Here is a 17,349-nt window from a genome sequence, read left to right as displayed (position 1 = left end):
TTCTGGTTTGTCAATGTTTTTCTACAAAGCCATTGTGTTTTTCACTGTTTTAATGCCTTCTTAGTATCCCATTCTATTTTTTCTAAAATTTTAATAGGTAATTATTATAACAAGAAATTTGTTCTTGTATCTTTTTTCTTGTTCTTTGCTGATAAATGATAACTTCTATTTCCCCTTTCAGATATTAAGCAATATAAAATTCATTTATTCCTCAGACTAATTGTGGCACAATAAAATTACCATCACTAGTTTAAAAGTAGTACTGTGTTATTGCAAGGTGATAAAATAATCTTAAATTGTGATATATCAACCAATACAATGTACCACTATACCTGGTGGAATGTAGTGCCTGAACCAGAAACTGAAAGACTTGTAATTTTGTTTTTATATAATATTATGGGAAGATTTAGACCTCTTTCTGGAGATATAAACACAATGTGTCTATAAGACCAATAGACCACTTTCGAGTTCATCCGTCACCAGAAAAAAACTCGTCAATTATACGCGCCTTTATGACGTCATTTGTCAGATAGAGGGGGTCGCCTGTATCCCTGCACTATTAACGTTCATCAAGCGTCTTAGTGATCGTCATAGTGCAGGATAAACTAGAAATAATCGATGTTCTGTAGGTACTTGATGACAATTCGCTAATGACAGCAGTGCTAATTGTCAATTTTGAGAATTCAATTAGCCGAATATTTCGTACAATATAGAATTATAGATTTCCAACCACTCGCTTAACATTGGAACGGAAGTGACGACGCCCCTAAACGCACAAATGACGTTCACTAAAAACCAGAGTTTTGGACGAAAATGCATCGAACTCGAAAGTTGTCTATTAAAATGTAAGTTCAACATATGGCTAGACATGACAAAACAAGTATCATCATAAGACAGGAATATAAAGAATTCTTGGTGTAAGGCATAAAAGTATGAATATTAAAACAGGACTTGTCATAAATCTGGCATAAATTCATAAACAGCATATGTAACAAACAACCTAAATATGGACACTACCTTTAATAAAGACATAAAAATTATATACAAATGAAAATATTTCGACAGCAAGTTTATGTTCCTGACAAAGAATTGAGTATATTTGCGGCACCATTAGCAGATACTTGTATGTTAGAAGAATTCAGTTGGATGGATTGTCCAGCTACACTTGAGAATGCTGCTTGTAACTGATTGTTTATTGCTGTAGCGTAGGAAGCCATATTTATTTCTGATGATGCTGACATGCCTGTAGATGGAGCAATGGCAATAGGTACTGGCTGTGGGAAAGATGGTGTAGCAGGGCGAGACCCTCCTCTGGCATTTCCATTCTTTTGTTTAAGTTCATCTTCTTCTGAATTTGCATGTTTACCACCTTTAATAAATACACCACCAGACCCTCGCTGTCTGTTCAGAGCATGTCGATGTCTTGACTCATACAGGTATTTCTGTAAAGTAAGCAAACTCATGTTAAGTTCCTAAAGATAATTTCAACTCAAAATTGGGGAATTTTGTTCCAGTCAAAACTTGATCTGTAACTTGTCATGATAAAACAATACACTGTCAATGAGGTTGTTTCAAACAAATTACTGAACACTGCAAAATGGTGGTAAATGAGTTTATGATTTGACTACTACACAAAATGGTCTACCATACTCGTCATTAATATTTAAAAAACAACATTATCTAAATATAAAATTGAGAATAGAAATGGGAAATGGGAAAAGTGTCAATGAGACAACAACCCGATCAAAGAGCAGAACACAGCCTAAGGCCACAAATTGGGTTTAAACGCAAATCCTTAATACTTGGGGAGCTTCAGCTGGTCTGTACCAGAAAATGTGTACCAGATCAGTGAAAATGGACATCAAACTTAACTCTAACACATATAAATAAACTTAAATTAAAAAACATACAAGACTAACAAAGTCTAGAGGCTCCTGACTTGGGACAGGCACAAAAATGTGGGGTTATGAATGGAGATCATCTTTGTTTTTCGTTTGTATCTGAGTGAATGGTTTTGTTGATTGACAATTGAATAGTTATTGTGGCCATAAACTGTACCTCCTTCTGTATAGGTCAGTGTGTGAATTATTCACTGTAGAGACTTTATGGTCAATTTTCATTAATTGACAACAAAAACTCTTGCAAAATGTTGTTAGTTCTTTAATATAATTTTATAACAAGCAAAAGGTGGGTTATAAATTTAGCTACATGTACCATATACAAAATATATAGAATTTCAATAATTCATTTTGAAGTTTTAATGAATCCTAATGGCTATATATGTAACTAGTATAAAATCATTATGCTGTTTTAAGCAAATTGTTACAGTGGTATAATATGCTGATGTAACCTTGTTAGCCAAGATTTAACCCTCCCTGATCATTGATGATGTTGAGAGATATCATGTGTAGTACTCAACATGAAATACAATTATGTGCATGATTACTCTTTCAAGACTTATACAATACAAACTACAGCTTTAAAATATCTATTTCATAAAGCTTTTTTTTCGGTATTGTCGATCATTCACTTCTGATGGAATAAGGACATGAGTAAAATCTTTTATTTTAATATGATGCTCTTAGTCTGCTTTGTAAACAAGTCAGTTTCATATTTCAACAAAACATGACTACAAATGTGTGAATGAATAAAAACAATCTGCAATTTACTATGGAACTTGGTCAACTGATTACCTAATTTGATTATATGACCTACTTGTCTTTCTTTAGGTATTCGTCCTAATGCTTCTAACTTGGCCCTGGCTTGTCTTCTCTTTAATATTCTGTGATACTGTTTAGCATTAACATACAATGGCTCTTCACCAGAATCATTGGCCTACAAAGTATATCACATGTTATCATACAATGGCTCTTCACCAGAATCATTGGCCTACAAAGTATATCACATGTTATCATACAATGGCTCTTCACCAGAATCATTGGCCTACAAAGTATATCACATGTTATCATACAATGGCTCTTCACCAGAATCATTGGCCTACAAAGTATATCACATGTTATCATACAATGGCTCTTCACCAGAATCATTGGCCTACAAAGTATATCACATGCTATCATACAATGGCTCTTCACCAGAATCATTGGCCTACAAAGTATATCCCATGTTATCATACAATGGCTCTTCACCAGAATCATTGGCCTACAAAGTATATCACATGTTATCATACAATGGCTCTTAACCAGAATCATTGGCCTACAAAGTATATCACATGTTATCATACAATGGCTCTTCACCAGAATCATTGGCCTACAAAGTATATCACATGTTAACATACAATGGCTCTTCACCAGAATCATTGGCCTACAAAGTATATCACATGTTAAACAAGTGAAACTGCGAGCTACTGCTCACTGATGATACCCCCGTCGCAAGTGGATAATATTAATAGTGTAAAAATATGCAAGTGTTCTGTAAACAGGAAGTTGTCGAGTGATGAATCTGAAAATGCATCACATGGTATAGTTGACTTATATAAATCCTGAAACCAAATTTCAGAAATCCTTGTATTGCAGTTCCTGAGAAAAATGTGACGAAAATTTTCAACTTGGCTATCATGTGTAAAATCATACAAGTGTTCGGTAAACAGGAAGTTGTCAAGTGATCAATCTGAAAACGCATCACACGGTATAGCTGACTTAAATAAATCCTGAAACCAAATTTCAGAAATCCTTGTATTGTAGTTCCTGAGAAAAATGTGACGAAAATTTTCAACTTGGCTATCATGTGTAAAATCATACAAGTGTTCAGTAAACAGGAAGTTGTCAAGTGATCAATCTGAAAACGCATCACACGGTATAGCTGACTTAGATAAACCCTGAAACCAAATTTCAGAAATCCTTGTATTGTAGTTCCTGAGAAAAATGTGACGAAAGTTTCATGGGACGGTACGACTGACGGACGGACTGACGGACGGACTGATGGACAGACAGAGGTAAAACAGTATACCCCCCTTTTTTAAAGCGGGGGTATAATTAAATACATGTAATTGTATTGTTACTGTATGCAAAATAATGTTTGTATCTATATATCTATCAAATTAATATTCTTTTTCCTTATTCATGTATGCTCTGTATGCCCCTTGTCGGCCCTTAATTGGAAATAAAATATGTTCTGTTCTGTTCTGTTAAACTTAATCAAAATAAATTAGTAGAAATTCAAGTTTGAATGGTTAAAAATTGCTTTAGTTTTCAAATATTATTTTTTACACAAAAGAGGCAATATTTCAAAAATAGGATTCCAACTCTCCTTATCTAGTTGATAATTCTGTTGTTTGGATCTACATGGTGCCTATAAGGCGGTAATAAGGGAAGGATAGGAGACAAAGAGAGTCTCAGACAAGTGAACTTATAAAATAAATGAGAACATTTAGGTTGTCTTTTATGTAATTGATTACTGAATCTTCTAATTAATGCTAAGCTTCTTAAAATATTTGAGATTCAGGTTTAACATTTCATTTTGCCATGTTTTACCCATAGATATGTACCATATAAAACCCATTATCGCACAATGGTCTGGCAAATTTTTATAACAGCCAGGTTTTTAGCCAACCCTGATGTAAAGGTGCATTACTAAATTTCTTGGACAACTTCAATCACAGCAATGAAAATAACCATATACATGGATTAATTTATCATAAAATGTATGTCCTTACCACAGGCAGCTGTTGATTCATTTGATTTGTTGGTAAGTTAATCACTTGTATACCTGTAAACATAAATGGTACATGTTAAAAATAAAATCACAAAAATACTTGACTTCAAGGACAATTCTAATAACAGAAAGTCCCTAATCAAATTGCAAAACTAAAAGCTCAGACGAATGGATAACAACTGTCATATTCCTGACTTGGTACAGGCATTTTCTAATGTAGCATATGGTGGATTGAACCTGGTTTTATAGTTTACCTCTCACTTGTATGACAGTTGCATTAAATTTCATTATATTGACAATATAAACATTAATCATAAATGGTACAATGTAATAAGCAGTAATCATATATGGTATAATGTAATAAACAGTAATTACAAATTATGTAATGTAATAAATAGTAATCATATATCTACAATGTAATAAACAGTAATCACAAATTATACAATGTAATAAATAGTAATTATATATCTACAATGTAATAAACTAGTCATTAATCTAAACTGGATAACTGCACAGAAAAATGTTTAATTATTCAATGTGACTCTCATTGCACTAACCGTACAAATACTGATCTTTACCAATATGTCTGACCATTCTGTTTGACCAACACAGGGGAATCTGTTACTATTGGTGGTGAGTCATACAAATGTCTGATTATACATGGTGGCTGACAATTTGAGCGAATGTGTACATGTATAAACATTTTGTTGGTATAGAGTAGTAAATTAGATATCTAACATGAATGTGTACATAGCTTTTTGTTGGAATAGTCTAGAGTAGTAATCAGATATCTAACAAATGTGTACATAGCTTTTTGTTGGTTTAGAGCAGTAAATTAGATATCTACCATGAATGTGTACATAGCTTTTTGTTGGTTTAGAGTAGTAAATTAGATATCTAACATGAATGTGTACATAGCTTTTTGTTGGTAAAGAGCAGTAAATTAGATATCTAACATGAATGTGTACATAGCTTTTTTGTTGGTATAGAGTAGTAAATAAGATATCTAACATGAATGTGTATATGGCTTTTTTGTTGGTAAAGAGCAGTAAATTAGATATCTAACATGAATGTGTACATAGCTTTTTTGATGGTATAGAGTAGTAAATAAGATATCTAACATGAATGTGTATATGGCTTTTTTGTTGGTAAAGAGCAGTAAATAAGATATCTAACATGAATGTGTACATAGCTTTTTTGTTGGTATAGAGTAGTAAATAAGATATCTAACATGAATGTGTATATGGCTTTTTTGTTGGTATAGAGTAGTAAATTAGACATCTGACATAGTTCACTTACCTTGAGGTAATTGCACTGGTTTGTTATTAGCATCTACCAATACAAAAGATGTTTGACCATTCAAGGTGACTTGATTTAAAAATAACATCTGTGGTACTCCAACAGTCTGTACTGCACTTTGACCTTGTGGAGTTTGGACAACCATTGTTTGATTCTGTGTTGTCTGTCCCATGTTTGTCATCACCTGTGAAGCTGGTGTAGTAAAGCCTGCTGTTGACATTGATGAGTATATAACATTCGGATTATCTGTGTTCTATAAAATAAACAAAACAAGTATTTTTAATAATACAGTTACGATAGTTGAATAACCACAGATTGTCCCTTTAATTTCAGTCAGGCAAGTTATGTCCATTTCAGACAGGCAAGGTGAAAAAGATGAACTGACACAGGATGCCAAATGATTACATTAAATTTAAACACATTTTTCTTTATTCGTCTTCAGCATCTAAATATGTAATTTTTTATGTCATTTTCAAGGGATCACCATAATGTAGCCTAAAGGTGGGCCATTCTTAAATTCTCAGTGTCACCCTCATGTTACCAGTGCCATGTTTATTTTTTTGTCAGACACACTTTAATTTCTCAGTCTCTTTACCTCAGCTTGAGAAAGTTGTGATAATTGAACTCCATCTTGTGTAATGTATTGAATTCCTGCTTGTTGTTGGTCATCAGGCATGGCTACTGTTACTGTCTGTTGGTTATCTGTATTAAATACTGTATAAGTTTGGTCACCTTCTGTCATCTGAAAGAATAACAAGCAGAAAAAATTCGATTCGCATACGTATGATTCTTAAAGAATAATAATGATTCAAACATGGACACATGTACTTCAGCCTTTCAAATATACAACCATTTTTGAAGAGGTATAACTTTTTAGTTCAATATACAAAAGATTTCAATATTTAAACAAAAGAAATAAAAGGGAATACATTCTTATTGCCTATGATCATGACGATGAAACGTAAATGTACACAAATATGATCAATTATTAATTCTAAGAAAATAAATTTGAGTTAAATGACAAGTTTAATTTACAAACAAATTTTAGGCCTGATTGCTCCCTCCATAGATGGAAAATTTTCACCATCATTCACATATCTGCATCTGTTTGTCTTATTAATAAAGATGTAAGATAGGTTCAAATTGAAAGATTTTTTTTTTAAAAACCATGGATACTAGACAAGATAATAATCAAACAGAAAACAGGCTTCGGATATGACATGTAAATTCAATATTCATTGTGTGTTAATTTGTGTTTTTTGATTGAGTTAAGACATCCAATGGATATTTTATAGTGTGTCTTTCTATGTTGTATTGTTGTGCTCTTGTTTCAGAAAAGGGAGAAGGTTTGGTACCATTAAAACATTTAGTCCTGCTGCAAATGTCATAAGTAAGAAATCTGATGTAAAGTGGTTGTTGTCTGTTTATGCAGTTCATAAGTGTTTCTCGTTTTTTTATTAGACCATTGGTTTTCCTGTTTGACTGGTTTTACACTAGTAATGTTTGGGACCCTTTATAGCTTGCTGTTCGGTGTGAGGCAAGGCTCAGTTTTGAAGGGAATCTAGATGTTATATTACCTCTACCAATAAAAACCATAGAAGTGTCATCCATTGGTAGTAATTTGACTATTCAAACAGGTAACCAGATGCTCCGCAGGGCGTAGCTTTATACGACCGCAGAGGTTGAACCCTGAACGTTTGGGGCAAGTATGGACACAACATTCAAGCTGGATTCAGCTCTAAATTTGGATTGTGATTAAATAGTTGACACAGCATAGGTTTCTGACACAGAATGAATGTGTTCTAATGAACTTAAAAATTTTTATTTTCTCTTAGAGCAATTCACTATGCTGTTGAATATTAATCCTCTCAAAAAATTGTTTGAAGAAATTTTCTTTTTATTTATGAAATTTCAAATGAGAAAAATTGAACCCAATTTTTTTAATCACATCCCCCTTTCCCTTATTCCAAAACTAATCTCAATTAAAATTTCTAATGGAGTTTGCAACAATAACTACTCAATTAAATACATCATAAAATATTAAGATGTAAAAAAACTGCTTGTTATCACTGAATGGTAAAGATTATTTTAATTTATCAGTTGGTAGTAAAAAGTGAATATACATTGTATATTGTATATAACAAAGATTTAAGTTGATTCTGGACAAAGAAAGAAAACTCCAATTAAAAAAAAATCTTACTATTGCACATTATTGTGCAATTAGATATTTCTTGCTTTCTATTCTGGACAAAGAAAGATAACTCTAATTAAAAAAAAATTTGCTATTTCACAATATTGTGCAATTAGATATTTCTTGACATTGCGCAATACTGTGCAATTAGATATTTCTTGACATTGCGCAATACTGTGCAATTGAAAAGACTTGCTATTGCACAATATAATAATTTTAGATCCTGATTTGGACCAACTTGAAAACTGGGCCCATAATCAAAAATCTAAGTACATGTTTGGATTCAGCATATCAAAGAACCCCAAGATTTCCATTTTTGTTAAAATCAAAGTAAGTTTAATTTTGGACCCTTTGGAATTTAATGTAGACCAATTTGAAAACAGGACCAAAAATGAAGAATCTACATACACAGTTAGATTTGGCATATCAAAGAACCCCATTTATTCAATTTTTGATGAAATCAAACAAAGTTTAATTTTGGACCCCGATTTAGACCAACTTGAAAACTGGGACAATAATCAAGAATCTAAGTACATTTTTAGATTCAGCATATCAAAGAACCCAACCCATTCATTTTTTGTCAAAATCAAACTAAGTTTAATTTTGGACCCTTTGGACCTTAATGTAGACCAATTTGAAAACGGGACCAAAAGTTAAGAATCTACATACACAGTTAGATTCGGCATATCAAAGAACCCCAATTATTCAATTTTGATGAAATCAAACAAAGTTTAATTTTGGACCCTTTGGGCCCCTTATTCTGTTGGGACCAAAACTTCCAAAATCAATACCAACCTTTCTTTTATGGTCATAAACCTTGTGTTTAAATTTCATAGATTTCTATTTACTTATACTAACGTTATGGTGCGAAAACCAAGAAAAATGCTTATTTGGGTCCCTTTTTGGCCCCTAATTCCTAAACTGTTGGGACCTACACTCCCAAAATCAATACCAACCTTCCTTTTGTGGTCATAAACATTGTGTTTAAATTTCATTGATTTCTATTTACTAAAACTAAAGTTATTGTGCAAAAACCAAGAATAATGCTTATTTGGGCCCTTTTTTTGCCCCTTTTTCCAAAACTGATGAAACCAAAACTCCCAAAATCAATCCCAACCTTTCTTTTGTGGTCATAAACCTTGTGTCAAAATTTCATAGATTTCTATTAACTTAAACTAAAGTTATAGTGCGAAAACCAAGAAACTGCTTATTTGGGCCCTTTTTGGCCCCTAATTCCTAAAATGTTGGGACCAAAACTCCCAAAATTAATACCAACCTTCATTTTGTGGTCATAAACCTTGTGTTAAAATTTCAAAGATTTCTATTTACTTTTACTCAAGTTAGAGTGCGAAAACTAAAAGTATTCGGACGACGACGACGCCAACGTGATAGCAATATACGACGAAAAAAATTTCAAATTTTGCGGTCATATAAAAATGAAAGCTACAGGCGCAGATCCAGAGGGGGGGGTTTTTGGACAATCAATGCATTTGAATGGGGACATGAAGTTGAAACCCCCCCTTTTTGTCCTGGGTTAGGCAGCACCCCTTTTTAAAATGGCTGGATCCGCCCCTGAGCAAACAGAATCCAGAAACGAACTATTGAAATGAAAACATTCCTCATCTCCCTTCTTTATATTTTTGAATAACACCACTCTCAACATGCCATAATTGTCCTGATTTACAATAAAAAAAAATTAATTTACAATACGATGTATTTTATAATAAATTATAAAATGATTTACAGAAATCAGAAAAGTTCATAAAAAACTTTTTAAATTTAGCATGTACATCCAATACAGTGACCACAGAAATAGCAATGGCTGCCATATTCGATGTACAAACTAAATTTAAAATGACCTTTATGAATTTATAGGCTTTATGTAAATCATTTTTAAGTTATAAAATACATCGATAATATATTATTATTTAATTATCAATGTTTAAAAGTCACCAATATGTGCTAATATTAAAATTTCAAGTGTTATTCCGTTATTACAAATGTTATTCGGATAATAACAGTGTTATTCATCAATCATTATACCCAGTCAGTCGAGGCACCAGAATCCTGGTCTATTCGGGCCACTCACGTTCGCACCCTACATGTTGGCAACTTGGCACTCAAAGTCCATTTGCAACCTACACCTTCGCGCCAAAATTTTATTTAAACAATATCATATACTATGAAATATACAAATCGTACATTGTATCTTTATATCTTTTTTATTTTTAAAGGGAAACTTCGCAAAAAACATAAAAATTGATATTACCGGTATGTCAATTCTGTACAAAATTGCTCAAATTCATAAATATTAAAGTTTTATTCTGCAAGATGAGAGATCACTATCAATTTTAAATTAAGAGTATCAATACACCTTAATGCTATTTGTCTGCAATTACTGGATATCACACAGCTTCCCATAAAAAATTTGACGTCATAAAACAAAATATCTGACACCACAATGGAAAAGTGATTGTTGTATGTGTCAAAAGTTCAAGCGGCCAAGCGGGCAGGTCAGCCGGGATTAACGATAAGGCCTAAAAAAAAGATACGTGTTTCCGGTAACATCGTTTTGAAAAATAGGGTCGGTAGGTCCAAATTCTTCTTTTTTTTTTTTTTTTTAGACATTGTAAATGAAATCCGGAAAATTATCATGGTTTTTTCAAGTCCGGATCCGTAATTAGTTTCAAAAACTGGAAGTGTGCCATTTGAAATGTTTTTGAAGCACCTGCTGTACAAATTTCTTGGATTTTAACCTATTTGGAATACCTTTTGACATCAATAAAATGTTTTACTGGCTTTCTATGCAAATAGAAGCAAGAGAGAAAAAATATTATAACATCTATCAGAAGCCTGTGTCAAAAACAGGGTCGGTTGATACAATTTTTTTTTTTGTTTTTTTTTTTAAGATTAAATAAAAAAGTTAGGGTCGGGGCTGAAAAATAGGGTCGGTCAGGTTACCGGAAACATTGATCTTTTTTTTCTCGCCCTAAGGTGTATTCACTGTGTACCACCATTTTGACACCTCCTCCCCTGAGAATTTTAGAAACCACGATATGTCTATAAATCACAAAGGACCAAAACTACAGTAACCTAAAAATTATATGATACTTCCTCAAATTTCATTTCAGAAAATAATGAAATAAAATTATTTGGTATATATACATATAAAAAATATCTAAAATATCAACTGTAATACACATTATCGCTATAAACGTATTTACACTTTTGGTATTTAGCTGTATTTTGCCTCCGAATGACCTTATATCAACTCCGAATGACCTTTTGACGTCAAGCAACAATCATTGTTAGTTGTGACGTCAAATGTTTTGAATTATGATCTCAAAATTTACGGGAACCTGTGTGATGTTATGTAATGGCGGACTAATTTGCATTCAAGTGTTAATTCGTCTATTTGTCCGCCATTACGGGATATCTCACAGGTTCCTGTAAAATTTAATATAAATTTGGCAAATATTCTGTATTTAACTTTTAATAGATATACATGAACATAAATTTAAATATTTCGTTAATTAATGTAACATATACATATTATAAATGAATATAGGGCGAACGAACTCAGGGCGAACGGACTATCAGGGCGAACAAACTCAGTGCGAACGAACCTATGGCGAACATGTAATCAGGGCGAACGATCCCGATACCGTTGCAATACAAAGAGTCTAAGAGTAGGACCAATCACACTACCCATGGACATGTATTTGGCGTTTGGCATAGGATCAAAAACCCTAACTATGATTCCACATAAATGCATTTCTAGGACTGGAAACTGTTGATGAAAAAAATAAAAGAAACTAAAAATTATAAAACAGCATCCAAAGACGTCATGAGATAAGTCATTGTAGTTGAAGTTATTGTGTATGACAACTCATTTTCAGATATATGTCTTTGCAATCCCGTGCATAACAATAAAGGAAACTTTTTTATTGCTCACTTTTTTGCTTTAGTGTAATTTTCTACGCAAATATTGTATATTTTGGTTTTTTCTTCAAAATTTCCTTGTCCAATGGCGCTGATTTATTGTGCATCAAATTTCATGACGTAGTCAATTAATGTGGATTATGATAAAACATGTATTTGTTTGTTCCCGCAAATAGACATATAATTTAAAACACAAAATCTAAATGTATTTAAAATAATATTAGTCACAGAAAAGGGTACGCAATAATGCATAAAGGTTGTCCTATCCCTCCGATTAAGACTACTTTGTAGTACATTTTCTATAAATCCTTGATTTTCAGCATGTTGAGAAGAGAGAATCCGGAAATTCTTAAATATAATATTGCCGGTATCGACTCGGTGTTTTATCGTCCGACATTCGTTTCCGGAACGCTTTTTCCGCCATTATCTATTTTTGTTGTTTGCCGGCTTTGCCGACAATAATCCTTGTTAATCACAATGAGTAAGGCTCATCCTCCAGAATTGAAAAAGTAAGTCACGAATGAAAATATTTGCATGTGTTTTCAGCACATTTAAAGACCCAAATAACAAGACATATCGTGATTTGTGTTGGGCGCCTCTATAATCTTAAAAAAAGAAATTATTGCCTTCTTTTACTCTTGCTTAGGATACTATACTTTAATACAGAGTTATATGAATGTGCATTTTTCCATGTCACTTACACAGCCTTGGTTATAAAAGGACTGACAGGTTGGGTCAGCGATATTGTTGGCTTTCAAAGTTTCTTCAAAGCTACCCCTACCCTCTTTTTTTTGAAAATATGCATCATTTTATCAAATTGGGAAATTAAAAATAAAAACATAGATGGTTTCAGGTCCGTTCGCACCTCACACATTCCCACCCAAAGTCTATTCGCATTCTACACGTTCGCTCATTCTATTTGGATAATAAGAAAATCATGAATGTTGTCTAAATTGCTTTGATGTAAATGGTATTCGATGTAAATACTGCATGTATTAAGCTTGGTATGTTTAAAAACCAAATGAATATTTTAAAAGAAAAACACGAAAGATTTTTTTTTTAATGTGACAGCTTGAAAACAAACTTTGTCAAAATCTCACTTTATATTGAAACTGATATAAAGATATAGCAATACACTAACTAAAACATGATTAAGGTTCATCATAAGGAATTGACAAATATGGCCGTGTTTACACCTCAAAAATTACTATGAGTACAGACAAACTGGTACATTCAGGAAAGTTTTAAGGCATGGCAGGAACTAGATATATAAAAGTTATATGAAGTCTACGTTTCAGAAAATAAAAAACTTACCTGCATTTTGATGTGCATTTTTTTCCAGTCTGCAGAAGATAAATGTAGCAAAATAAACAAACACCCAAGTTTCATTTGATACGGTCCACTCAGTTACACAGTTTAAACCTGTTAAATCACCTATTGTTTACAGGTGTCTATTGTCCATTTAAATCAATACTACTCACAACATTGATTATATGAGGGGAGCTTCTCAATCGTTTTCACTACTTAGTTATTTTTTGCACCTTCTGCATGAACGAAAAAAAATGGATAGCAAAAACTAGAAAAGTGAATAATTTTCTGAAACATAAAATGCATTCAAAATTTATATATCTAGTTCCTGCCATCCCTTAAAACTGTTGCAGGTGTATACATGTAGGTTAGTCTGTACTCAGAGTAAATTTGGGGTGTAAATAGGTCCATTTTAGCCAAAAGGTTGTGATGAACCTTAAGAGTTATTCAACACAACAACAAACAAAAAAACATTGACAGCACTTTATTTAGAAACTGATTTTTTTTTTCACAATAGTTATACACAATCTAAAATATGATTAAGATTTATTCAACACACATAAAACATTGTCTCAATTTATTTTGAGACAATATGACAACAAAACTTTATTACAATTTCAGTCATTAAACACCAAACCAATTAAAAAAAATTGAGCTCAAACGTGTAGAGTGTGAACAGACTTTGGGTGCGAACATGTAGGGTGTGAACGATACTGGGCGCCAACATGAATGGGAGTGAACAGACCCAGATTCTGCATAGATACCAGTATTGTATTCCAATATTGTGTTCGTTTTTTTTTTTTTAAATAAATAATACATAGGTAATTAATCTTATTATTAAATGTGTCACATAATGCAATTAACATATGACATGACTATTATAAGGTATTTAAATTATTAGACATATAGGTAATTTATAATAATAAGCACTAAATACTAATTATAAACTAGCTGCAGGTCCTTATGCTATTTTTTTACTATTTGCGGACCATAGAGCTACAGATTTTTCCTATTTGAAAACGTTCGGAATTGCGACCCATGTTCACTTTCCCAAAAAATTTATTGTTTATAATCAATGCAAAACTTGTCAATATATATAGTTCGTTTCGTTAGATATTTTTCTAGGATATGACGTACCTATTTATGTTTGACTATTCATTTCCTTAACACTATATTATCTAATTATTTCCATTTGTATACATTCTCTGCCTTTTTTGTTCAGCCATATCTCGTGGTGACATCACGAAAATCACAGCTAGGGTAAAATGTGAACTAAACTATGCACCATAATAAATTGGTTTACAGCATCTTGGTCTGTTTGTGACCCTCTGAGACTTGCTGCTGAATTGGTATCCAAAATTCAGATGGTCCAATTTCAAGCTGCTCGGTATGAAACAAAATATTTTTTTAAGTCTTGAATGAATACAGTTTATTAGTCATAATTTTGATGATGTTTGCAAATACAGAATGTTAACTTGAAAATGTATAATTATACAATGTTCCTTTATTTCAGGTTCATGGAAAAGAGAGTTTGCTGTAAGTAGCCAACAAAATTTATAACTTAAAAATTTGATGCTTGCATGCAATTGTTAACAACCTCTAGCTATAAGTCGAGGTTTATTGGCCATTGTAACATGTCTAATCTCCAGGGTTGTATGTGTATTGCTAATCTCTGTATCATGCATTTCTATCAGAAACCAGATTTTTATTTCGAACTCCCAATTTTTTCTGTGCATTCATATACTGAACCTGCTGAGAGTACATTGACATATATTAGTAGTTACCTGATCATGAAGGGATGTAATATTCATATGTACATGAATGGGGAGACCAACAAACAATTTTCCATGGTTTGAAGAATTTGAAATTAAAAAAAAAATTATTGAAACAACAATATAGTGTGAAAGTATGTACACAAATTTATTTTTTATGTTTTAAATTTTATTTAAACATTTAAGAAAAGATTCATTTAGGTGAACAAAGCGGATGTTATTCAACAAATATTGTTTTATACATGTATATACATGTATAACTTTTAAGAGTTACATTTGTAGTTGTTCTTTGAAAAGAACAAATATTTTGGAAGGGATGGAGGTGACTTCTGGGGATTAACCTTTCATATCATTCAAATCATATTGGCATGACAAAATTGAATTGATATGGTTTAGGGTTCGGGATCTTAGCCAGTAACAATATATTTTAAAATTCTGTAGATTAAAATTTTATTTTTTTAGTGAAGTTGAATGGTGGTCGTCAAATATCAGGAACATTGAGAGGTTTTGACCCTTTTATGAACCTGGTAGTAGATGAGAGTGTAGAAGAAACTAAAGCTGGGGATAGAAATACTATTGGCATGGTGGTAAGTGTGAAAATATATCCTTAATGCATTATTTCTTTCAGTATATTTGTAAGAAAATTAAAAAAAATATGATATACATGTATACTTTTGAAATTAATTGCTTTGTTATACTTTCTATACATGTACTTTGACTTGCCATTAAACTGTCTTTAAACTTTCAACAAATTATATCTTCTGTAAACAAAGTTTGCTTAAAGGATTCATATGAAATGTTTAGTTAAGTTTTTTTCTTCTGTCTGACTTAATCGATAAAAATACATTTTTATAGTATAGACTGGTTAAATATTTATCTATTTAGTTTAAAAAATAAGTATGTTGACTGTAATGTAATCCTTTCTTATCTTGTTGCAGGTTGTTAGAGGTAACAGTATCATACTATTAGAGGCCTTAGAGAGGATATGAAGTCTGACTGATGTAAATATTGTGAGAAGGACCAGCGTGGAAACATTATACATACTGATCATCTTTATCATTCATTTTAACATTGTAATTCATTTATGAAGTCATGAGTATAGTTCTGTACTATTATTTTATTTGCAATCATGGAAGTACATCTGCATTGAATACATGTATTTAGTTAACTTTAATCATGGACATGATGTTTCATTTTTTTATGACCTTCAAAAATAAAAGAGTATTTGTTGTTAATTGTATTTGTTCATTATCTGCTTGTAACATCAAACTTCCCTGAAAAAAATCTTGTGATTATCAAAACACTTAAAATTTGGAATTTTCAATAGGATATCCTACGGTAAAATCGGTTATTGATTTTGGGATATAAGATTGGCTTCTGACGATCAGTGTCTTCATTTGCACAGTCCAATTAAAGCTTTTCCATCATTTATGTTACTAATGACAAAATGGAGGTGACAGGTCAAGTTCAATATTGATGATTTTATCTTTAGGTTAGGAGTTAAGGTTCTTGAAAGAAAAAAACTTTTGTGTTTCTAGTTGTGCCAATACATTAGTTCATAAACCGTTCAACTATTAAAAGCTTTTCCAATTTTAATACTGTGGATTCAGTTATTTTCATGGATATTTGATTTCATGGTTTTGCCAATCTATGCACACACAGTCTATATTGAATATGTAATTTGTTAAAATAATATTGAATTCATTGTTCACCTGTACCCACAAAAATAAGTACCCAACGAATAATTATGAACCCACAGCATGTTGTTTTTGATGACAAGTCTATATTGATATTGATGATTTTCACTTTTGCTATTCAGGATTTGTGGTTATGGAAAAATTGTGTATACTGTAACTTGTGGTCCATTCAAGTTTGATTTAAATAGATGATTTCATCTTGTTCAGTTCAAGGGTAATGTTCCTTAGGTACTAACTAGATCTAAAATTCTTCCAAGATTTGTTACATTGATAGTTGAAACAAAATAGTCCAATGAAGTGATCTTTCTTTAGATCATATCTTTTCAATATCATTCCATGTATGTTTTACTTAAATATTCAAGCTACAATATATGTATTTGAACAACCAAACTTTTCTTTATGAAAAATTTACATTATTTAGTTATTCATGGTGTATGAATCTTGTAAAATTAGGCTCAAAAACAAATTT

At 31.9% G+C, this 17,349-nt stretch overlaps 2 protein-coding genes across 4 annotated transcripts in view; one reads left to right on the top strand and one right to left on the bottom strand.

Annotated features, from left to right (window-relative positions):
• Positions 1–1,005: 1,005 nt before the first annotated feature.
• LOC134714978 (nuclear transcription factor Y subunit alpha-like) overlaps positions 1,006–17,349 on the bottom strand; it is a 116,035-nt gene continuing 99,691 nt past the window's right edge. The window contains exons 1-6 of one of the 3 annotated variants that reach the window (XM_063576767.1): positions 12,398–12,510; positions 6,566–6,712; positions 5,971–6,223; positions 4,673–4,725; positions 2,716–2,835; positions 1,006–1,442 (exon numbers count right to left, since the gene is read on the bottom strand). In XM_063576767.1, the coding sequence (XP_063432837.1) occupies positions 1,071–1,442; positions 2,716–2,835; positions 4,673–4,725; positions 5,971–6,223; positions 6,566–6,712 (945 nt within the window). In that variant the 5' untranslated portion in view covers positions 12,398–12,510 and the 3' untranslated portion in view covers positions 1,006–1,070. Of the gene's footprint in view, positions 1,443–2,715; positions 2,836–4,672; positions 4,726–5,970; positions 6,224–6,565; positions 6,713–12,116; positions 12,511–17,349 lie in introns of those variants that run through there. The other 2 variants (XM_063576766.1, XM_063576768.1) reach the window with 2 other exon arrangements.
• LOC134714979 (small nuclear ribonucleoprotein G-like) lies at positions 12,434–16,418 on the top strand. The gene is made up of 4 exons (XM_063576769.1): positions 12,434–12,612; positions 14,925–14,947; positions 15,646–15,770; positions 16,122–16,418. The coding sequence occupies exons 1-4, from the start codon at positions 12,581–12,583 to the stop codon at positions 16,170–16,172; spliced, it is 231 nt and encodes a 76-aa protein (XP_063432839.1). The 5' UTR covers positions 12,434–12,580; the 3' UTR covers positions 16,173–16,418.

The sequence above is a fragment of the Mytilus trossulus genome, chromosome 4 (assembly GCF_036588685.1).
Source record: "Mytilus trossulus isolate FHL-02 chromosome 4, PNRI_Mtr1.1.1.hap1, whole genome shotgun sequence".
Classification (NCBI taxonomy): domain Eukaryota; kingdom Metazoa; phylum Mollusca; class Bivalvia; order Mytilida; family Mytilidae; genus Mytilus; species Mytilus trossulus.
The sequence above is the reverse complement of the archived record's forward strand: the minus strand, read 5'-3'. Positions and strand labels throughout refer to the sequence as shown.

Excerpts from the sequence above, each read along its gene's own strand:
- LOC134714979 (XM_063576769.1), top strand. The coding sequence starts at position 12,581 with ATGAGTAAGGCTCATCCTCCAGAATTGAAAAA. Across the intron at positions 14,948-15,645 it reads CATGGAAAAGAGAGTTTGCT|TGAAGTTGAATGGTGGTCGT; the intron begins GTAAGTAGCCAA and ends TTATTTTTTTAG. Across the intron at positions 15,771-16,121 it reads GAAATACTATTGGCATGGTG|GTTGTTAGAGGTAACAGTAT; the intron begins GTAAGTGTGAAA and ends ATCTTGTTGCAG.